Below are 24,110 nucleotides of genomic sequence, written 5' to 3'. Positions count from 1 at the left end.
AGCTAGGTTTTTAGATGAAGCTTCTTAAAAATCACCTCTCCACCGAGCAGAGTATCTGACAGCCCAACTACCACACTCTGGTAGTTTTTATGTGGACCAAGAGCCAAACAAGACCCGGACCTCCTGCAGGAAATCCTGAGCAAAAGAAAAAAACACCATTAAATAAACAAATGCCCTGGCTTCAGAAGGAAGGCGGCTCACAGAACGAAGGCTCTTCAAAATAGCCCGGATTCTAAGGACATGACGAGTACCTACCTGAGGAAATCCCACGTCTAGTTCCTCAAATACCACACATTTTATGTTTCAAAAGAGCCTAATTCATTCCAGATGAGCTGTGGCCTTTCCTCAGGCATCCTTAAAAGCCCACAGTTCTAGCAAAACCCTTGCGCTCCCACCACAGATGATGCCAGGCTGAGCACGGACAGGCCACAGGCACACTGAGCGCCCTCTTTCTGAATAAAGGCTTTCCTGGAAATATGAGTGGTCGGGATGTTCTGGGATAAACAGGAAGGCTTATTTACGGAGTATTTTTCTCTGGGTGCTGACTGGTTCTCTTCCCACTCAGTTGCCCATAAACAAGAGTCACTGTTGTTGACATGTAACCACCAAAAGCAGGCTGGGGCCTGGGGAAAATAAGTGTTGGACACTCTTACCAAGGGCAGATGGCTAAGAATCTTTACCACCAATTGTATTAACATACAACAGCGTGGGCCCACGGCCGCCCCTGAACCCTCCCTCAGCTGCCCTGCCACCATGGCCAGCCCCAACGCTGATTCTGAGGAAGCCCCCCTGATTTAACTAGCTATTTGCCACTCCACTTAGCCATTCCTATTAAATGAAGTCACCTGAGGCTCCAGACCCCCGGGGGTATTTACGCAAGCTCTTCTTACTGCCAGGCACCAAAGCTAGGAGTTTCATTCATGTTTTTGCTTAGACACAGTAGACTGCACTTCCTAAAAAATTACAATAGGTCAAGGACAGAGCACAGCAGTCAACTCTCTCACTGTCATGATGGGTTTTTTTTTAAATTTGCTAACATAAACCTTGGGTTTACTAACAAGTAAGGAGATATTTATGTCCCCCAATAGTTTACTGTCCTTGCATTCATAATCCTTACAAGACCTATAATGAAAAATGCTAAGATAACAGCTTCAATTCCACGTGGTCATGTCAACTGACCTCAGCAGGGATGAGGGACACTCGGACACCCAGCCTGAGCAGCTTCTGTTCTCTGGATTCCTACCTACCTTTAAATGCAGAGCCCACACGGGGCCTCCAGGTGGCAGCAGAGTAGCGTCTGCGGAACATGGTCAGAGCTAGGAACGCCAAAAGGAGCCAATTTCACCCTTTAAAAGCCCCGCTGCTCAAGTGCCGAAATTCAAAACACTAACATAAAGCTTTCTGTCCTGTTACACAGATGCATAAAGTGATGGAAGGACCTGTAGAAAGTATTAGGAATTTTGTTTGGAAACACACATGCCCAAACCCTAAAATTTGGCTAGGTGGGGGAAAATAGCAGCATGTTAAAGAAGGGGAGGAGTCCGAGAACCAGTTTCAACAGACACTTGTGCATAGACTCCAAGAGAATCACACACGTTTTTCTTTTGGCACTAGAAAATATTCCTTTAAAGCCATTTCAGACCATATGCTCTTAAATTAGCATTCCGCATTTCTAAACAATTATGTACCTACAGCAGTGATTAAAAGGGGCAGCACACATTTTATTCAAGATTGTGCTAATGAAGAAGGCCCTAGCGCCTGGTAAAACCCAGCCTGCAATGACAAAAGATGTGCCACCCTGATCGTATGTTCAGATTCCAGCTTCCTGCCACTCTCCAAATTCCAGGCTTTGCACACTGTCAGCCTACAGTTTTCTGTAAAATCTGTTGCATTTTTCTTTTGTTTCAGACACAATCTAATCTCATTAATGCAAAAACCACAAACTATATCAAAAGGGGCACGTCTTTTTAAAATTTGTACTTCGTCACTTTAAAAATAACTTTCAGAGTTATAAAAGCTTTATCCAAACACCATTACAAATATTTGTGACAGTGTACAGATTCAGGATGATAATGTATCATTAATTAATCTAGGACTATACACAACTTCATCCTAGAGCTTTTAAAGAAGTTGGCACTCATTCTACTGGAGTTTAATCACATTGTTCCAGGAGAGTCTCTGCTAAATTACCAGGATCCTTTTACACGTACTCCCCTGTACCATCAATTGCACAGGGCAATCAAACCAGTTATTGCTATAGCAACCTCCAGCAGATAATGATATCAGTAACTTCGAACTATTCTGTTTTAAAGGCCTATTAATCTTGCCTTCCCAGCCCACCCAGAAGGATTATCCCCTCTAAATGTGATTTACCAAACTTAATAAACATGTTTTCTTACTTCCAAACTATAACGGAAGAAATAATCTCCGATAGTCATGTTCACCAGCCACACTATGCAGGCAAACAGGGTTTTCACAAAACAGGGCTAAGGAGCTCTAAGACTACTAGCAGTGTTTTGTTAAGAAAGAGATGAGCCTAATAGATCTCGACTCTATGTTAAGTCTTACTGTCCCCTTTTGAAAAATGGGAGCCCAGAGGCTACATTCAAGCAAAGCAAAAGCTTACACTGAAAATACAAGATGATCAGTATTCTCCTTTAACTACCCTTTGCTGCGCCTCCTCCCAAGAAGGAGGAAAAAAAAAAAAAAAAAAAAGTCCTGATCAGAGCCAGCCAGCCAACTACTGCTGTTCATCCCTGGTTCAGGTTCCGCTGTGCACAACCAAGTCAGTAACTGGGTTAGATTTGCAAGGCATCATCAAAAGTACAACTGGAAAATACAGGTCATGCTCTCAGCTTGCAATGCCTCCTCCACAAAGGTCCAAAGGAATTCAGAGTGGTTCAGAGTCTTTGAATGGATCCTATTCTCCCAACAGACTGAGTTCTAGGGAGGCTGGATCCAAATTGATTTGGGCCCAACATTTGAATCCCCAATGCCAAGCAGAGTGCCTAGCATATTAAAGGCACTGAATAAATGCTTCTCTCCTCCACCTAAATCTGGTGACCCGAAAGAGCTAATGAGATGTAGTGGATCATGAGGCAAACTGTAGGTCAGGACGGGGAAGGGAAAGTGGTTCACTTGTTTGAAATACTAATTCAAACACTTTCAAAACCATCACTGTTGATTGCAACTTCTAACCTGCCAGACTGATCAGACGGATGAATGCTTTTCCCTCGGCTTCCTCCCACCCCTCCAGCTAAGTCCAAAAGTCACCCTTTCACTTCCAGTCATGCACTGGTGTTTCCCTTATATAACATCACTTCCATGTATCACTTTAATGTTTTACCCTAGTGTGCATGTCTGATTCGCAAATGCCAGAGAACTAAAATGGCGAAATGAACAAATCTGAGAAGCCTTCCTTCCTATTCTTAATTCGGAGACCATTTAACACTGTGACCTCTTGTTTCACCATCCCAATTATTCCATTTTTTCCTAAAAGTGGGAACACTAGGAAAAACTATCTTTTGGACTTCCCAATATAAATATGGACTGGGAGAAAGGATAAGGCACTTATCTACAGAAATACCAGCATGAGCCCCATTCTTCTAGGAGCCTTAACAGTCCATTCAAGTCCACAACATTAGCTGGATCACTGGCTGAGACACACGATCAGCCGGGGAGAGGACATCAAGGTGAGAGAAGAGATTCTTGCCCTAAAGCAATTCCAAACGTAGGGTTGTTTTACAATATAATTTTCATATGTGTGCTCTGCGTCCTTTCAAAAAGACTTTAAGACATCTTTTTCAAAATGTTTTCAAATTACTTAAGACACTTTTTTGGGCCACCAAAGTAATTTAAACATTTTGTAAATATCAGAAGAAATAATAAAACCATTGTTAATGTTTTAGTATACATTTCTTCTCCTACAGAAGTACCTTTCAACAGCTTTAAGGTAAAAAAAATATCATACTAATCACCCATTTAAAGCATATAATTATTTCTGACATATTCGGAGTTGTGCAATCATCACAATTTGTGAACATTTTCATTACGCCCAGTAAGAAGCCCTATACCCATTAGCACTCAATGCCCATTTCTCCCTAACTGCCTGCATTCCTACCCCAGCCAAAGGCAACCACTAATCTTCATTCTTTCTTAATGGATTTGTCTGTTCTGGATATTTCCTATTTTTAAGGTTCGTTCATGTTGTCATGTACCAGTAGCCCATCCCTTTTTATTGCCAAACGCCGTTCAATCATGTGGATGGACCCCATTTTGTATATTCGCTCCTAAACTGATATTCGGGTTTGTTCCCACTTTTTGGCAGTTACAAATAAGGCTGCTATGAACACCTGCACATACATTTTATTATGGAGATGTAGGTTTTCATTCTGCTTGAGGATGTATCTAGGAGTGTAATTGTTGGGTCATGTGGTAACTATGCTTAATATATCTTTACGATATAGTTTTGGGTGGGTTTTGTGGTTTTTTTGTTTTCTTTTTTTTAGATCTCCAGTGTGCATCATCCACTGTCCATAAAATTTCAAAGAATGAAGAACTTGGTCATGGGTATTTAAAAAAAAAAAAAAAAAAAAAGATATCCTCAGCCCAAAATTTTAGCTACAAACATCTAGTAAGCAGAAGCTCTCAATCATTTCATCTCCAACTGAGGTCAGGAAATAATTTTTCTGATTTACTCAACTGCTTGAATAAAATGAGGCAAGTCATATTTGAAAGGTATAAATGACATGCAGTTTTGTCTTGTGAATTACTCTTGTGTCCCTCTGGCTTCCCACTTAGATTCTAATTCAACTTGGGAAAGAAACTCTTTAGCTGTAGGGTTTCAACTTAAGCTTATTTCAATTGTATTAGACTCCTAATACAAGTAAGCTCAGTTCATGCAAGTCCTTGCCGCTAGCCTGCCAATCTAACCCAGCTGGAGCCAGTGTCCGTGGCACATCTCAACAGAAGTTGTTACATCTAGGTGAGTTCTGAAGAATCGGAAATTCTTTCCAGCTCACACTGCTACTCTTTAATTCTGTAATCATTTGGAGAGGCAAGGAGAAGAATTTTTCCTTACGTGTGAGAAAAAACTAGAATAATAATAACAAACAAAAGGAACATCATATCAGGTTGATATCCTATTTTTATCCCTGGTCCTCTAATGATGAAACCCATTCTCTTCTGTGGGGAGGAGAAAGAAGATAGGCAAGGCCAGTCTCTAAAGAAAGTACAGAAAAAGCTGAGCTATTCTTTAAGATGAACAATTTCAAATCACTTCCTCGGGCTGGAAAGTACATTCTCTGGGTATGATTTGTAACGGTCTTCAAAAAGCCTAAATACTTGACTTCAGGTGAAAAACCCTGATCAAGTCCTTGGAGGGACACTCCACACTAGCGTTAAGGTAACAACTCTGTGTCCAACTGAGTAACCAATCCCCACAGAACAGCCTCCTTAACTGCGGTCCTGAAACCCCTACACCTCAGTTCCCAGCCATCCTGGCTTAAAGGACCTGCGTCTTGACAAACCTTGGAACTGTATTCAACATTTCTAAAAAGACATTCGGTTACAGTATTTAAAATGAAGACTCTTGGGGCGCCTGGGTGGCTCAGTCGGTTAAGCGGCCGACTTCGGCTCAGGTCACGATCTCGCGGTCCGTGGGTTCAAGCCCCGCGTCAGGCTCTGTGCTGACCACTCAGAGCCTGGAGCCTGTTTCAGATTCTGTGTCTCCCTCTCTCTCTGCCCCTCCCCCGTTCATGCTCTGTCTCTCTCTGTCTCAAAAATGAATAAACGTTAAAAAAAAAATTTTTTTTTAATAAAATAAAATGAAGACTCTTGGAAGGGAAACCGTGCACACATAAAAGCTCCCTTGTTTGCCCAGTAACTCACCGCAAGTATTCCAATAAGGAGGATCCCCCACCCAGCTCCCTCTTCACCTTTCACTCACCCAGAGCACAGAGGGAAGGGCTGCAACCTCATCGAAGGAACTCTCAGATGAAAGAGCTGCTTACCTCGTTACTCTGACAGGAAGAGCTGTGTGTTGATATCCCAACACGTGCATGACTGCCACTAACGCCACCCTAGCCCAGCTTATAACTTGCACTTGTAACAAGCTAGCATTGCTATGCACTGGCAGTGGCTAAGCATCTGTGGTCAGACACTGGTCCAGGGACTCTACCTGTATTTTCTCACTTAAGCTGTACGATGAAGTATTAAATGATACCCCCAGCTGCACCATGTGGTGCAAAAGAAAACACAGCTGAATAACCTACAGAATGTTCAGCAGCCAGATCATGGTGGGGCTGAGGTTTCAGCAGAGTCTGCCTGTAGCTGGTGTGTGTCATCAAGATGTGCCTGTGGGTCATAAATCCTTGGAAGGACTTTATGAGACAGGTCAGCCATGTGGAAGAGAGCTGATTTCAAGGCAATGCTTCCAATTCTACACGTTTCCATTACACAAACGCTGGAGAGAACTCTCCATCGGCAGCCCGAGGATGAAATAGGCAAGTGTTCCATTATATAAGGGTACTGGCTATTGGATAGTGGGACAGGTAAGAGAATTGACGTGCCACACTTCTGACTGCCTGAGCAAGTATCACGCCAGACAAGTTATGTGACCCCTCTGTGCTGCTACTTTCTCATGTATACAACTGGGCAAATATACTCCTAACTCCTAGCAATGTCCCTCTCAGTGATCACTGGAATGCACAAATTGTGGTCAGCGCACAGCCGCGTCCCCAGCACCTAGAACAGGGTCTGGCACTCAACAAATATTGGCGTGCAATTATATACAAGTAAACTGCTTGAGATCGGGTTTTTTTTCTCTCTGCCTTTTTAGCTACTGCTATGCACCAGCGCTTAGAACACTGCCTGCCATAAAGTGAACACTCAAATGTTTACAGAATGAATAAGTAGATGAGCCTGCAGGGCTCACATCTGCCTGCCTAGACAGTGCCTTGTGTTTGGATCCATAGCCTCTCCCGCCTTTGTCGCGGGGTCATGAAGAGGAAACCTCTCCGTCCTGCTGTGAACTGCTGTTTCAGCCTGCAGGAAAAGATTCTGCCTTCTGTCCTTTGTGATGAGAACTCAAGCTCCAGTCCCGACTCACCACTTCCTTGTTAATGAAAACGTGGAACATAATTAATGGAGAGAAGCCAACAAAGTAAGGGACTATTTAACACAGAAGTCAAGACAGTTAGCAAATCACATAGGGTTTTGTTTTTAAACTACAGAATAGAAAAGAAAATGGAGTCATATACTGGTCAGTGGTATTACAATGGTTCTGTTTGCTGTCTATGCCCCACAGACGCTAAGCAGCATCAACCTGCCAAACAACATCAGAAAGTACAGCGTGGGGGGGGGGGGGGCGCGGAGGGGTGGCAAGTCACAGGTGTTCTCAATATTCAAGATGACATGAGGAGTTTTAAAAACACCTCCCTTACCCAGCTCCCAGTGGGAGCATTACCGTACTAATGGATGGAGAGGATCCATGTGATTGATAGTGAAAGGGAAGGAAATACAGTCCAGAAAGGGCAGGAACGGTAGAAATGAGGAAGGGCAACATCCCTCAAGTTCCTTCCACAGACCATCTCCATGAGATGGTGTAAGCACTGTTAAAAGGGGATTCTTGGCATGAACCACTTGGAGACCTATCGAATAAGGTCACCCGGGGGTCTTGACTGCAACAAGTTAACTAGAAGCTGAAAAACATTTAATGTACTCTCAATCTCCAGAATGAATGAAGGTCTCTTACAGTGCATTTTTTAACCTATTTGGTCCAAGAATCCTGATTTATCAAAGCATCTCCCAACACGGGTGTTTTGTACAACGCTCCTTGGGAAATCCTAGCATAGGAGATCAAACAAGAACGAAGGCGGCAAGGGACAAAACAGTGTCAGTTGGTAGATTAATAAATACTAATCATTAGCATATTCATCTCAGCATATTAAAAATGAGAAGGCTTTTTATTTAGTTCATTTCGAATAACATCCCATCCTGCTGGGAGTACGATTACAATCATGAAACTATGGAAACATAATTGGCTCAAAGACAATGATGACACCATTTATTACACTAACAGAGACTGCAAAGCTGATCTCCGGCATAACATTGTCATCTTTTAATCAATGGCAGCTACAGATACAAGCGTGGAGCCTCCCACTCCACTGTCCCAGGAGGAACAGAAAAACATAACCTCTTAAGAATCTCCTAGTAGACCACAAAGGGAAGGTTTGCTTTTGGGGTTTAAAGAAGAAGGAAAAGCATACTTTTACATTCACAATGTTTCCTTCTTCCGGTTGAGTGGTCTACAGGTTCAAGAATGGACAAAAACTAATGGAATATTTCCACTTTAGTTGAATACTGCTCTCTGCTGGAGCGTGCAGTTTCTAATACGTCCTCCAAGCATACACAAATCAAAGCATTGCCTAGAAGGTCTATACACGACACACACAAATTTTTTGGAGTTGGAGCGCTTGAGTTTCTGTCCAAATTATTTTGCTTATTGGTTGCAGGACCTCAGGTACCTTACCTTGGCTGCTCCTAGACCCATTAAACTTAACCCATATACAAAGGAGTAACTTTTTGCTTTGTCATGAAGCTGCTTCCTGTAAGGTCTAACCCAGTTAGGAACACAGACCTTCCTGTAAGGTTTAACCTAGTTAGGGACTGGAGGAATCAACTTCCTCCCTCACTGCTGACACCCACCTGACATCCTACACCCTTAGGGCAGTATCTGTCCCCACCTCTCCACTATCATCACACTGCTGTGGTGCAGACCCTCCTCTGTATTACTTACAGCAGCGACCACCCCTGCCTCCAACATCTCCAACCCATTCTTCACATTCTCACAGAGTGACCTTTTGAAAATAATAATCTCATTTGCTTGAAACAGCTCTCACAGCTGTCAGGGTGGAGGTTCCAGTTCCTTGCCTTGTGTATAAGCCATATTGCTATGCCTCCCTCTCAAGCCTGTGTCACTAGCACCACACACACACACACACACACACACACACACACACACACAAAATTGACAGAACTACAAAATGATCAGCATTTCCCTCAATTCATCCTGTGGTTCAAAACTCTGTATTACAAATATTTCCATTGCCTCAAATTCCCTTCCCTCCATTTGATGACAGTTCCAGGGTCACCTCCTCCAGGAAGCTTTCCCTGATAACTGTCAGAAGCCACAGAGTTTGCATATGACTCCTGTTTCACTTATCATAATGTGCTGAGGCAACATGTTTTTCTGTCCCAATTCCAACTGCCAGCCCTTAAGGGCAAGAATTCAAACACTTATTCAGATTCAACTTTGTTCTAAATTAGTTTAAAGGTAGATTAGAAAGAGAAGAAAAACATACAAGTAAAAACCACAAGGAAAAGGCAAGGTGAAAGCTTAAAAAATAAGGGTGATATAAAAATTAATTTAGCAGTACCATACATATTTGTAGGTGAGAACCTTAGCTCCAAGTTTTTATTGTTTTTTTCAACCAGCTTCAAGGAAAAAACAAAAAACCTGTTAAGTTACAGTTAGAGCAGTGAAAGCCAGCCAAATGCTCAGGAGAAGCCGGCTTTCCTGACATGCAACGAGAAAGAGGTTTTCCTACAGGTCTTCAGGAGGAAGCATAAAGTTACCCATGGCCTCCTTAGGCAGGACAAGCCTCAGCTTCCTCAGTGCCACCAGCACATCATCTACAGGATACATAAGTGAGGGCAACTCCATAGGGGCCCAAGCAGGTCCAGCTTGAGCAGGAAACTGGTCAGCTTAACCCAAGAGCGTGTGCAATATGGTTGGGCATACAGACTTCCAACAACTTGCTACAAAACTTGCTCATCCAAGACTCCTTTTTAACAAACATGGGGGCAAAGAGTTTAAGAGTTTAACACCTGACAAATAATGCTATGCAACGAGTCTAAGTGGCAGTTACAAGCAGAATCAAAAATATTAACCAGACGGCACCCACATGGCTCAGATGGTTAAGTGTCCGATTTCGGCTCAGGTCATGATCTCGTGGTTCATGGATTCAAGTCCCGTATCGGGCTCTGTGCTGACAGCTCGGAGCCTGGAACCTGCTTTGGATTCTGCGTCTTCTTCTCTCTCTATTCCTCCCCCCCCCCCCCCGCCCCCGCTCGTGCTCTGTCTCTCTCTCAAAAGTAAATAAACTTAAGAAAAAAATTATTTATTAAAAAAATATGTATTAACCAGCTGTCAATGATGGTGACTTAGAGGCAAGAGTCTTGGTTTTCAGGCCTATCACACTACTGTCCCTTTACATAACAGATATTTTGTAATGCCCCTCCACCATCCTGAAATTAAATAGATAATGTAATCATGCCCCCAAATATATATAACCCTATCCTCACACCTAATTTCAAAAAAATAAAAAATATTCTTAAATAGAAAGCCAAAGGAAAGAATCGGTTTCTACTACGCTTCACTACCTACTGTCACCACCAGTTTAACTTGTTACTTCTGAGTACTCTCTGGGTTCCTCAGGGAGGGGCAAGGAGCTTCCATACCTTCTTCAGTTTCTGCAGCACTGGAAGGCATGTCTTGTCTTTCCTCCGGCCTGGCTTCTTGATCTTCCAGAGACTAAGAAAGAAGAAAAAATCAGCGAAAACCAGTGGAGGTTTCAGATATGCGACAAGGAGATGGAAATCTCAACCATGGGTCTTGAACAGAGACAGACATGGCCTGGGGAGGTCTGGAAAGACAGGGTGTGCAAAGCCACTGGGAGTACACAGAGGCAGCACCCCAAGAAGACGATGAGAGACACTGGGGGAAACCCCGAGGCATGGGGTGCAAGCGTCCCTGCCACTAATCCTCTACTGTTTGCTTCCCCATGTCACAAGAGGAAGGTCCTCAGGAAAATAATCCATGAACCAAAAAGGGACAGAAGAATAGAAAACGGTGAAACTGTAAAGAAGAGCCACTGTTTATGCAGGTGCCCATCCTGAACAACCTCTGCCCATGCCATAAGACACAGAGAGAGGGAGGGCCCAGGATGACCACTTGTCTTGGGCTGCAAGCCACCATATGCTGGTGCAGGCTGCCCAGGCTGAGACCAAGCTGGTGGCCTTAGAGAGTAGCTGCCGCCCTGGAGCCCTCCGCATTTCCTTTTCAAATAGATACCTCATGGCCAGTGAAATGAAAAGAGCCACAGAATGACATGTTGACCTGCCAAACGATAAAACAGCCTAACATTGCAGCCCATGGAAATATACATACTTAACCAAACCACAAAGCGGGCAGGGAACAAGCATTGAGTCACCTACCCTCTACAGCTGTTAACTCCTGCCAGCCTTATCCCCAAGATGCAGTATTCTCTCTTCTAGGGTCCACCATGGAATTAAAGGGTGGACCAGACCAGGTACATACTGGGAGGTGCTAAGGAGATGAAATCAAGAGGGACTAGGGTCTTAGGAGATCCCGCCATGCAGGCTCAAAGCCAAACACAACCACCAGCCCATGTGATTATCCGGGTTAGCCCTAACACTGAAATCCTAGTCTTTCAGTGAGGGCAATGGGCAAGCCTGTGTGAAAAGGGCATCAGACAATGCTGGTTTCTGATTACAAAACAAAACCTGAAGTAAGCAAATACTTACTCTTTTTTTTGTAAATGGCAGGTATTAAAACAGTTTTTATTCTCCTGAGCAAATTTCGATGCAATCTTGGAACACTTTAATTTCCTAGCTGAAATTATTATTAATGTTAGCCAAGTTCAAGAACTAAATTCTCAGTATTCTGGTTAATAGCAAAAACTCTGTCACGAGGAGAAAATGAAATCATGATTGGAAAATAGAGCTAAGATTTTGCCTATTATCTAATTTCCTAATATCTTTACTATTTGGATATTTAGCACCAACTTGGCATTTTTAACACTTAATGATTATTGCCAATTATCAGTAACCTAGTGTCAGCTATACTACAGAGTGCTAAGATGAGTCCTTTATAACTCTTAACAAGTGGGGTGTCTAAATGGGATCGCTTCCTGCATAGCTCTAGTCTATGGTAAAGCAGCCTCAGGCTTCTGCAGCAAGGTTTAACGGTTGTTGTTCTAGAAGGGCTGCAGGTAACTAAGCACTGACCAAATCCCAAGACTGAAGACGCCTCTTTGACAAGACAAAGGCTGTGAATGATTCAGTTCCTTGAGAATAAATTAGTACCTGAAAGTCATTTCTACGGCTTTTACATTAAAAAAAAAAAAAAAATAGACTTTCCCACATCTAAGATTTAACAAAACATGAATACTTTACTACTGTACATATATTTTATATTTGTTCCCCCAAATGATAAAGCTTTAGCAGGGACAACCTGTAACAGTCATCACCTGTTTTCATTTAAAATAGAATCAAACCAGGGGCGCCTGGGTGGCTCAGTTGGGTTAGGCGTCCGACTTCGGCTCAGGTCATGATCTCGCAGTCCGTCAGTTCGAGCCCCGCGTCGGGCTCTGTGCTGACAGCTCAGAGCCTGGAGCCTGTTTCAGATTCTGTGTCTCCCTCTCTCTCTGACCCTCCCCCATTCATGCTCTGTCTCTCTCTGTCGCAAAAATAAATAAACGTTAAAAAAAAAATTTTTTTTTTAAATAAAATAAAATAAAAAAATAAATAAAATAGAATCAAACCAGAAAGAAGTACCCCTGAAGACAGTGAATTCAAGAATACCATGGAAACATTCTGTAGCACGGGTGAGGATGAACTACTTGGATGTCTATTAGGGTTCTGGACCCAATTCCAGGCTGGGGTGGGGAAGCGGGGGGAGCTTCCTTACAAAGGAGCAATTCTCTGACACCATCCAAGACTGGCCTACCTCCACTTCAGATGCCACTTGTAAGTCCAAGCTGTTATTTGTGCTTCTGACCAAAAGGCTATAAATCAGGATTCCCACAACCTCCCCATCTTGGATGTGATTAATTTGCTAGAGGGGCTCTCAGACCTCAGAGCAACAGTGTACCTACAAGATTGTCGGCTTATTGCAAAAGCATGTAACTCAGGGACATGGAGTAAGGTACAGGCAAAGGGCAAAGAGCCTCCGTGTTGTCATGGAGCATACCACTCCCATCACCACCCCAGGTGACCAACCCACAAGCTGTCCGGAGCCCTGGCCTTTTGGGTTCTCAAGGAGGCTTCATTACATAGGCATGATTCATTAAATCATTGGCCACGGGCAATCTCCATCTCCTGCCGGCAGCCCCCACCCAGGTCAGAGGGTGGAATGAAAGAAAGTTCCAACCCCCTAATCACAGTGCCCAACACTAGCTACTTTCGGAGAGTCACCTCATTAACATAACAAAAGACACCTACATCATTGTCAACTCTTCAAAACCCCAAAGGTTGTGGTCGTAGGAGCTATGATCCAATGGATGGATAATGGACCCAAATGGATCCAAAGCATGAACTATGACTTTCTTTCTTATAAATCACAGTAAGCTCATGAATCTCTGCTCTCTTCCTTTCCTGTTCCTCTGCTCACCACCCAGCCACACAGCTTCTATTCTTCCATTGAGCCCTTCTCATAAAATGACAATCTCCAAGAAACTGGAAAGCAATCTCCATTTGGTCTCTGTTACTCTGAGTCCACTACCATCAATTACTGAACACCGGTATCTACTCATCTTACATCTTCCAGGCCCTCAGTATTATCTCAAATGTGTCATGAGAAATCATGAATCCAGCCTCAGAAGTTGATGGCTTTTTATAATGAAACAAATGGTCATGATTTTTGCTATACGCAGGGTAGGCTCTATTGCTTTTAAGAGTTTTGTCACCAGATGCTGCGCTGTGACCAGAACACCCCATCTAAGGACACGCGTGCTCCTGAGCTGTGTCCCTGCACGGGTGCAGGGAGCTGAGCACATTGAGAGCAATGCTGCTCTTCAAGGCCATGGCTTGGCCTGGTCAGAATATCTACCCCTGGGGGCTTGGGTGAGAAGCCACAGGAATGGCTGATGGCTTTACTGTCTTAAAATGACAAGCATCCTTAAGCAAACGAGGCAACACTGTATGCCAGAAAATGATACATTTCCTAAAACCCAACAAAGGGATGTAGTTCACAATGAGGAGCATGTTTCATATTATTTCTTTAATTTTTTTAAATGTTTATTTACTTTTGAGAGAGAGAGAGCAAGCGAGCATGAGTGAGGGAGGGGGAGAGAGAGGGAGACACAGAATCCAAAGCAAGTTCCAGGCTCTGAGCTGTCAGCACAGAGCTATCATGGGGCTCAATCCCATGAACCATGAGATCATGACCTGAGCTGAAATCAGATGCTTAACCAACTGAGCCACCCAGATACTCTTCATTTTACTTCTTTAGATAAAACCCTATATGGACTAAGCCAACCATAATCTTTGATAGCAATGTTTTGTGTTTTGGGGGATTTTTTTGTTTTGTTTTTACTAAAACTGCAGTTTAATTATATGAAGCAAACACTTGGGAACACAGGACATCAGGGGATCTCGTGAGTGAATCCATTATACCCTGGAGCACTGTCAACTAGACAGACTCAAGCCTTTTACTCAAAGTAACATTTTGCTTCATGATAATTAAAAGATATAAATATTCTTTATATTGCTCCAGATTCTACATAAAAATAAAAAATAATAAAGATGAAACATTTTAAACTCTGAGCTGAGCATGCTATGATGTCACTGAAAGCTGGTGTTTGAGCCAGCCTTTGAAAACGAACGGATTTCAAACGACCATTCCCATTCAAGAAGAATCTACATGCTAGGACAATGCTTAACTACATCTAAGTCTTAAGAAAGCCCAGAAGTCGGTATTCTTCATGTATAACAGCCTTAAATGTAATGGTTTTAAATAAGAATTAAGTAAAATCAGGGACACCTAGGTGGCTCAGTCAGTTAATAGGCCAACTCTTAATTTCAGCTCAGACCATGATCTCATGGTTCGTGGGATTAAGCCCCACATCAGGCTCTGCACTAACAGTGTGGATGGAACCTGCTTGGAATTCTCTCTCTATCTGCCCGTCATCCCACTCATGCTTTCTCTCTCAAAATAAATAAATAAACATTTAAAAAAATTCAGTAAAATCAATAAATGAATACAAAATATCCAGTATTAGATAATTAAAATCCAACACTGGGGACGCTGGCTCCTGGAAAATAAATCCTTACACAAGTTACTATGTTCTACCTCCAAAATATTATGCAATAATCTTCATTCTACCAATGTAACACAGTCTCCAATTTCATGTCCAAAGCTTCGCTATAAAAAAATGAAGTGCTACCCTCCAAAAGAATAAGCCTGCTGTCTGTACTCTCAAGGAGTATCAGTTATTACATATCAAAATGAAGGGACACATACCTGGAGGAGAAAGGCTCTGTCCCAAAAGTATTTCCTGAAGAGTTTAATATCTCCCTCCAACAAATGCTCAGCCGTGTGGTTCAGAGTCAAGGTCAGCGTTTCTGAGGAGTGAATATACTGCAGGAAGGCATCGTCACTGAGCTGCACCCGGGAAAAGTCGGGGAAACGTCTGCCCTGGAAACTGAAATGTCACATATCAAAACCCACTGGCAATTTCAGAGATATCAACTCCAAGATCCCAGTACCCTCACTGCACCCAGTATTAGAAATCCAACTGGCAAATGATCCATGCAAGCCACCCACTGACAACAAGTACATATGATCATGTAAACAGATCCTTTAATAAAGCTAAATTTTCTACCTAGAGAAGATGTCAGTTGAAAAGCTATTCACGTATACTACATATTTTAAAGATATTTATGTAACTAATGAAACTACTGACTTTTAAACACAGTATTTTCCCTCAATATTGTATTCTCTCCTTAACTCAAAAAGATGCCTCTTGCTTTAACGGGGTCATGTGTAAAAGAACAAATTAGCTGGCAGCCAACAGCTTATTAGGTGATTACAGTGGAAAATAGATATGATCTCCAGGGAGCACAGCGAGGTTCGGATGGTACAAACAAGTGGGATATTCATAACACACTGGTCCACTGTTATAAATCATTTTATCAGGCAAATTAAAAAAGCATAAATTTGATCTTGTTCTATTCTTGAAAACACCCATAAACAAAGAAACAATATTCCCAAGCTGAATTCTTGAATATGAACTAATTTTCTGTTTTGTTTTGGCCAAGAACAACTGCACATTCATTAGCTACATGCAGGCTGTACGGTTAGTATCGTAATATTCTGGACAGCTCACAAGGTCATGTAATTGCAACGGTAAAGGAGCCTTCGGAGGAAAATGCTAGTGCTTCCCGATAGGAGCTCACCTCAGCAGGTTGTCACATCCCCCACCGATTCCTCACTTCACAGAATTAGTTCTATGCCTCCTTCCTCCTCTTACATGACCTCATCTTGTTAATGGATATTTGCTTCACAAAAAGAGAATATACTTCCAATGAAATAAATATTAACTCCATCATATGGAGCAACAAAAAGAGATCCACTAAAAGCACTTACACTCTAAGATGTGGGGTATCTCCCCAAATTCTTAGCATCAATTGCTAGTATCAACTCCAGAATCTTTAGAAAACTCCCCACGCTAACATAATATCTTCTGGTCCTGGAGACAGGTGAAAGGTACCAAGCTACCCAAGATGAAGTCAGCCTCCTGGGCTTTGATCTAAATCTGAACCCCCCACAATGACCAAGTCAAAGAAAGTAGTCCTGCTTTGGCCTTTTTAGCCAAGCAAGTGGGGTCATATTAGACCCAAGAAAAGACCTTTTGGATTGGCTTTTTTTTTCCTCGGTTGGCAGTCACGTGACTAAAGTAGGACAAAAATAAATAAAAAGCTCTGACTTCTATGCCAATATCCATTTATGCAGCATAAAATTATAAATTAATCACATTGAGTTTCATAAGCCAAACAAGAAAAACCAGTCCATTAAGATACACCAGGTAATAATACTCTGAATATATTTAATATTTATATGTAATTTTCAATGCACTTTCCCATTTTTCAACACCTGGTTAAGTCAAGGAAACCGCTATATACGAATCTCCCTTTCTTCAGAATAACGACCAATCTGAACCACTGTAAGAAAAAAACGACACATCCTTCCTTCATTGACAATGCTGATGTCATCAACAGAGCAAACTTTACAGCCCCTTTACATTATTGTTTCTTTTACATTACTTCACTAAATCCTAATAACCACACAGTATTTTAGGGTTCATCTATCATTGATTCAACAAAAATTTAGGGTGCCTGGCTGGCTCGGTTGATTCAATAATTTATATTCTTTCAGTGAGCATTATATACTGAAAATGTATCAGAAATACTACAATGGGTAAACAAATAGTTTCAGCCCTTAAGTGATACAGGATGGAGACCTAGGCAACAAATGATGACTACATATAAAATTCTAAATAATATTGTCAATAATCTTGGGGCGCCTGGGCGGCTCAGTTGGTTAAGTGTCCGACTTTGGCTCATCATGATCTCACAGTTCGTGAGTTCGAGCCCTGCATTTGGGCTCTGTGCTGACAGTTCAGAGCCTGGAGCTCGATTTGGATTCTGTGTTTCCCTCTCTCTCTGCTCTTCCCCCACTCATGCTCGGTCTCTCTCTCCTTCAAAAATAAATAAAAACATTAAAAAAATTTTTTAATATTGTTAATAATTTTAACCACCATATTATAAATTAATCATGATCACAAAAGGCCCTAAGGTAGATTGTGTCTCTGAAGAAGTGCTTTTTATTTTTAGTTTTTTTTTTTTTTAAAGAAGTCCTATTTAAGCTGAAACCTGAAAGATAAGTAGGGTTTAGGCTAGTGTTTTGCCAACTTTTCTCTTTATTATAGCTCCCTCTGAGCCTTTCAAGACTTTTTCCCCTAACTCCCCCCATGAAATGTTGGTAATAAATACATCTGTCTATCTGCTCACATACTCTGTACTTTATACATGGGAACTAATGGTAAAACATAAACCAACATTAGCTTGTGATTTGGTTCATTTCTATTTTTCCACAATACTTGGAACACTTTATAGAAATAGGTTAAGAGAGAATCTAACAAGTAGCCAAACTCACTTTGTGATGTCTTCAACCAGCTCGGAGTATCCGGCACGTAAAGCTAAGTCTAATGGGGTGGCACCTTCTTCATTGGGTAAAGCCAAAGCCTGGACTCCCCCAGGGAGACACAAGAGGAAACGAGACAGCTTAGGCAGGCCCCATCTCATAGCCAGGTGTAGAAGAGACTCTCTGCATAAAGACACTGAAAAGGAAAACACAGGATATTAGTTCCTCTATTCACAAACTTTGTCTTATACGTTTCATCCAAGATAACCATGTCTTTAGACATAATACAGAATGTTAGAACTGGAAGGAAGCATCAAAAGCATCTAATCCAAACACCTCATTTTATATATGTGGACACGTCAAGTGATTTGTCCAAAGTTAGGCAGCCAGTAGGTGCTGGAGACAATCTGGCCCAGTGCTGGCTCATCGGTAGCCCAGTGCTGCTCCCACCCACTACAGTGCACACTCACGTCCCTTTTCCCATGTGCACTAAACTCGTCCAGGAAAACAAGTACTAGGAGCACACTGCCCTTCAGAAACACTCCAAGGTGTCCTTTAAGGAGATACTGCTATTTCAGTAGGGCAGACTCTCGGAGGCCCCAACTGTAAAGGAGCCCCCGTTCCCACTCTTCATCCTCAGAGATGCTCCGCCCCTGATGAGAAGCTGGGTCAGCAATGGGTTTCCTGTGTCCAGAATACTTGAGACCATGGTCTTTCCCAAACTTCACAGAGGTGCTTTCACCCATCTGTTAGATCATTTCAGGGCTGGCAAAGCCACTTTGGCGCTCTGCTTAAAAAAGTCAGCCTGTGCCTTTTCGCACACCCCTTGACAGAAGGTTCCTGATTGATCTGTGTATCTGAGTTTTCACCGTGGTGTTTGCTACTTTACATTATGGTTGTCTCCTGTGTGTATCAGTGTACAGACTGAGGAATTTTGTTTTTTAATCTCAACACCCAGCGTAGTATGTGACAAACTGAGTCATCCAGTATTTGTGAGTTGAACAGCAACTGTTAGAATCTCCATGATTTGTCTATGTTAAAAGTGCCTGATTTGTACAGTTTGTACACCGATGTTTCTACTGCAATACCCAGTGCTTGGAACACAGATGGCTCATGGTAAAGATTACACTGGACATACAGAGAAAAGTGAATATGCTTACGTTAAAAAAAAAGTAGGCCCATGAACTCCGTAGGCATCAAGACGCCCCTTGAAACAAACCCAGTCTTCACAAACTAAACCTGGAAATCCTAACACTTGGTATCTGGTGGAATAAGCATGCAGTAAGAATTTGAATCATACGTACCCCTTAAGTTGAGTCATGTTACTGGCTGAAGTTCTAATAGGAAAGAGGTGCAGAGCACACTGCATCGTACCGAAGAGAAAGGCCAGCAGGGGAGGGACCTATGTCTTCTACCCCAGTGTAGTGTCAACCACACGTATATGCTCTAGAAAGAGCTGCCTGTTGAATGAACGAATATATGACCAAGGGGGCCCTTTCCCTGTTGAGTACCCATAAAAGTTACCCATAAAAGTTAGCTTTTCATAGATGACTGCAGGTGCTATTTGGAGCACATACCGTCCTTAGTTCCGCCTCTGACACCTCGACTAAAATCTGTGAACAAAAACTACATACTCTCATGGAGTCTTGACACTGAGGACAAAGACTACCTACTTCTCCACACAGTTCACAGTCTCCGTGAACATGACTTTACTTTTCCATTGTCTTCCTTAACATAACCCCACCAGTAACCAACCCCAGGAGACTCTTCCCTGGGCAAACGATGGTATATTCATCATCCCTTCAAGACCCATCAACTGTTCTGCAAAAAGCATCAAGAAGCTTAAACCCTGAAACCAAGCTTTATGATATCATGATCCTTATCCAGTCCTAATCCAACTCCCTTCCCTGCCTACCGCCACTCCTCTGCCTTAGAAGACCATCATTAAGCCCAACTTCAAGTTCTCATGACATTCCAACCCTGCCCTCCCCCCTTAAAGAGCCCGGTAAGGCCGTGTAAAGGTGTCGTTCTGTCTTTCCAGGGTAGGGAGTTAACTCAGCTTTCTTTCCCCAGCAGGCTGTGCTGATGCTACTTGGAGAGCTAGCATCCAACAACATCTGAATTTCAAACAATTAGAAGGAAATACTCCACTACAAGAAAAGCAGAAGAAAACTGCTTTGTTTTTATCTTTAGTGGGGTTTTCCTTAACGTTATTTCTTAACGTTATTCTGAGAGCGAGAAAGAGTGCTCACAAGTAGGGGAGGGGCAGAGAGAAGGAGAGACACAATCCCAAGCAGGCTCTGCACCATCATTGTAGAACCCGATGCAGGGCTTGAACTCATGAACTGTGAGATCATGACTTGAGCTGAGATCAAGAGTTGGACACTCAACTAATTGAGGCACTCAGATGCCCCTAGGGGTTTATATTATTTATCTAGATCAAGAATGTACAGCCTTTAAAAAAAAAAAAAAAAGTTTTTTTCTAGTTGCAATTCATTTTTTTAATTTATTTATTTTTTTAATTTACATCCAAGTTAGTTAGCATACAGTGCAAGAAGGACTTCAGGAGTAGATTCCAGTGATTCAACCCCTATGCGTAACACCCAGTGCTCATCCCCACAAGTGTCTTCTTTAATGCTCCTTCCCCTTTTAGCGCATCCCCCCACCCACAACCCCTCCAGCAACCCTCAGTTTGTTCTCTGTGTTTGAGGCTCTTATGTTTTGTCCCCCTTCTTATTTTTACTTCCCCATAAAGACTTCTATCTCAAATATGTAAGTAAGTCCTCGGAGTGAAAAGCACAACTTCACAGTGTATTTGCTCCCTGTCTGTCTGTGTGACATAGCACAGACCCCCTGGCCCCATAAGAGGACAACTGAAATGTCAAAACAACTAAAAACGAAGTGTGTACCCCTGCTAGGTATCTGTTTAATATACTTGATACCTTCAAAAGGCTATTGAAGAAGTGATGTTTATTTTATCCTTTAAACTCATTTTATTAGAAAGTCGGATTTTCCTTCTGAACAGATTCCCAACAAGGCATGTTTGAGAACATTTCCATGTATCCCCCCCCTTCTTAAAAATGAGGAAGAGACCAGTTAGGATCTGGTAATGAAACCAACACACATGCACAAGGACACTCCCGAACACGTATGTCAGCATTAGATCATAACCAGCTACCCTAGGATGGAATTTCCAAGTCCTAGATCCCAATTTGAATCTGGTGACAAATATCACATGGTTCTATGGGATACAATTTTCTTCCAAGAAAAAGAACAAAAACGGAATATCTAAACCTAAGCCAGGTCTTTTTTTTTTTTTTTTTTTTTAAGTTTATTTATTTTGAGAGCGCAAGAGAGTACAAGTAAAGGTAGGGGCGAAGAGAGAATCCCAAGCAGGCTCTGCACTGTAAGTGCAGGACCCGATGTGGGGCTCAATCTCAGGAACTGTGAGATTATGATTTGAGCCTAAACTAAGTGTCCAACACTTAACCAACTGAGCCACCTAGGTGTCCCTGCATTCCCTTTAAAATCAAACCATTGATAAACTCAAGTATGGTGTCAATCATTTAAATGCAACTCCCCTACACTGCCTGGGGGCAGTGACGACGCACAAGCCCTTGAACCTGGGAAGTAGCTCAGTGTATTTAATCTGACTGACAGTGCAGGTGTGGGGAGAAGTTCCCTCCTCTGGAGCACTTTCCAGGACTGTTCTGCTAATCCAGCTCCCTACTCCCTTCCTCAGGCTCCAATCTCACATCTACTTCTTAAGAGAGCACAGCAAACTTGTGGGACTGAACTGCTCACTGCTCAAACTGTCCTTTCCTCCCAAACTCCCCACTTCCTGGGAAGGTGGGAAGGCAGGGGAAGAGAGGATCTTCTGTTCTTTGGGGAAAACAAGTAAGAAACTGACCAAAATGTTTTGAGAGAGAGCTTTCTCATTCAGTAGGAAAGTTCAGAGCCTAGAATCAGGCAAACAGCCTGAAATAGGAAACACTGTGACATATATAAATAATTCTGCTTGTTATAGAGTTTCAGATTCTTAACAGCGGTCAGGAAAACAAGCTGTGAAAAGAGGTTATACAATTTGGCAGACATGGGAAGGAGGGTGTTTAAAATGTTTTTTTTAACCAAATAAATATGCCTCATCCTGTCTGGCTGGTGCCAGGAGTTACGTGCACTAATGTTTCTAAAACAGAATTACTAGTAATTGTTCTAATGGCAAACAGTAGAAGATATGACCTGTCACATCCTGGGAGCAAGATCACCCAGGCACAAAACAAGAAGTGAGCAGGCTGTGACATAGAGGAGGAGGTACAAAGCCCAAGCCTCTGGCTGTGCCATACCTCAGTTTCTCTGCCTCGAAAATGAGGCTGTCACATCAAAGGCACAAGTTCCTGAGAGTGTTCATCCTGGCCCTGAATGACCAGGGATCCAGCATCCATGAAATCCGGTATACACCAAGGGACCTCCCAGAGCGCGTGAGCACAGGAGCAGAGACAGTGTGGCTGTTGCTAAAGGAGAGTGACTTTATATACTGTTCACTCCAAATCTGGGACCGTTATAGCTTCACAAGGTCCGTCTATGCCTTGACATTAGCAGAAAGTTCAGGTTGCAAGACTGAAAAATAAATGATCAAGCCCTCAGAAATTCACAGTCACTGCTACAGGAAACGTAAATCAGCATAACCATTTTGGAAAACACACTGGGATCATCTATTAAATTTACCCAAGCTTATGTTGTATCTGACTGAGCAATTCCACTCCCACTTAATAAACCCTCCTAGGACTAGGCTTTGTACACCAGCAAACACACAAAGAGATGTAAAATTGTCAAAAGTAGAAGTGATTTCAACATCCATCAACAACAGGTTCAACTGTAGAATAATCACACTAGTATCCTAACAACTGAAAATCAGACTAATACAGAAAAAAAAAAAAGAAAGAAAGAAATATAAGGGTGCCTGGGTGGCTCAGTTGGTTGAGGGTCTGGCTCTTGATTTCAGCTCAGGTCATGATCCCAGGGTCCTGAGATCAAGCCCCAAAACAGTCTCTGCCCTGAACACAAAGCCTCCTTAGGAGTCTGTCTGTCTGTCTCTCTCTCTCTCTCTCTCTGCCTCTGCCCCTGCCCCTTTCCCTCTTTGTGTGCTCACTTCTTTCTCACTCTCTCGTTAAAAAAAAAAAAAAAAAAATGAAAGAAAAAAAACTAAGAAATACAATGTTGGGGAAAAGTCACAGAAGAAAAAAAGTGAAAATTAAGGCATACTTTTCAGGAATACACAGGGAGTAGAACTTCAAGGAAAAGCAAGGAAGGACTACTGTACAAGTCAGTGTTATCTCTCTGGGAGAAATAGGGGACCGTGAGTGAGACTTTGCTTCTTCTGGGATCTAATGGCACCCGTATGTCTCTCCCCCCACGTGCAGAGAGCTGTGTTTAAGCCTCTCCCCAGGACAATTAAAACAGAATTTCTGGTGGTGGCACCCAAGCATTAGCTTTTTCCTAAAGATTCCCAAGCGATTCTTGCAACGTCAGGGTTAAGATCTGGTATTTTCAATAAGTGAGTGGTTAACAAAATGCCAAGCTCTGCTTTCTTTTTATACCACGGTCTTCCCAGTCATCTCTTAAGATCTATTAGCTAAAGCAAAATAAGTCAGAGAAAGACAGATATCATAGGACTTCACTCATATGTGGAATTTGAGAAACTCTACTGATGAAAACAGGAGAAGGGAAGGAAAAAGAAGATAAAAACAGAGGGAGGCAAACCCTAACAGACTCTTAAATACAGAGAACTGAGGGCTGATAGAGGAGAGCGGGGTGGCTAAATGGGTGACAGGCATTAAGGAGGGCACTTTTATTAAGGAGGGCACTTTTCAGGATGAACGCTGGGTGTCAAATATAAGAGATGAATCAGTGGGTTGTACTCCTAAAGTCAAGGCTACACCGCGTGTTAATGAGAATAAAAAATAAATTTTAAAAAGATTATCTAAAATATGTCACCAATAACAAAAAGAAGTTTGTAACTGATGCAAGGTATTTTTATTCTATATTTGCTGCCAAACCAAGACATATCCTTAAATGCTGTAAGCAAGATATTAAAAATAAGTGT

General features: G+C 42.3%; 1 protein-coding gene across 1 annotated transcript in view; it reads right to left on the bottom strand.

Annotated features, from left to right (window-relative positions):
* The window catches only part of ARHGEF28 (Rho guanine nucleotide exchange factor 28), a 304,572-nt gene that overhangs the window by 138,764 nt on the left and 141,698 nt on the right, over nucleotides 1–24,110 (bottom strand). The window contains exons 5-7 of the mRNA XM_042940909.1: nucleotides 18,020–18,203; nucleotides 15,326–15,506; nucleotides 10,522–10,594 (exon numbers count right to left, since the gene is read on the bottom strand). Coding sequence (XP_042796843.1) covers nucleotides 10,522–10,594; nucleotides 15,326–15,506; nucleotides 18,020–18,203 — 438 coding nt within the window. The remainder of the gene's footprint in view (nucleotides 1–10,521; nucleotides 10,595–15,325; nucleotides 15,507–18,019; nucleotides 18,204–24,110) is intronic.

The sequence above is a fragment of the Panthera leo genome, chromosome A1, assembly GCF_018350215.1.
Source record: "Panthera leo isolate Ple1 chromosome A1, P.leo_Ple1_pat1.1, whole genome shotgun sequence".
Classification (NCBI taxonomy): Eukaryota; Metazoa; Chordata; class Mammalia; order Carnivora; family Felidae; genus Panthera; species Panthera leo.
This window is presented reverse-complemented; position numbering and strand designations above follow the sequence as displayed.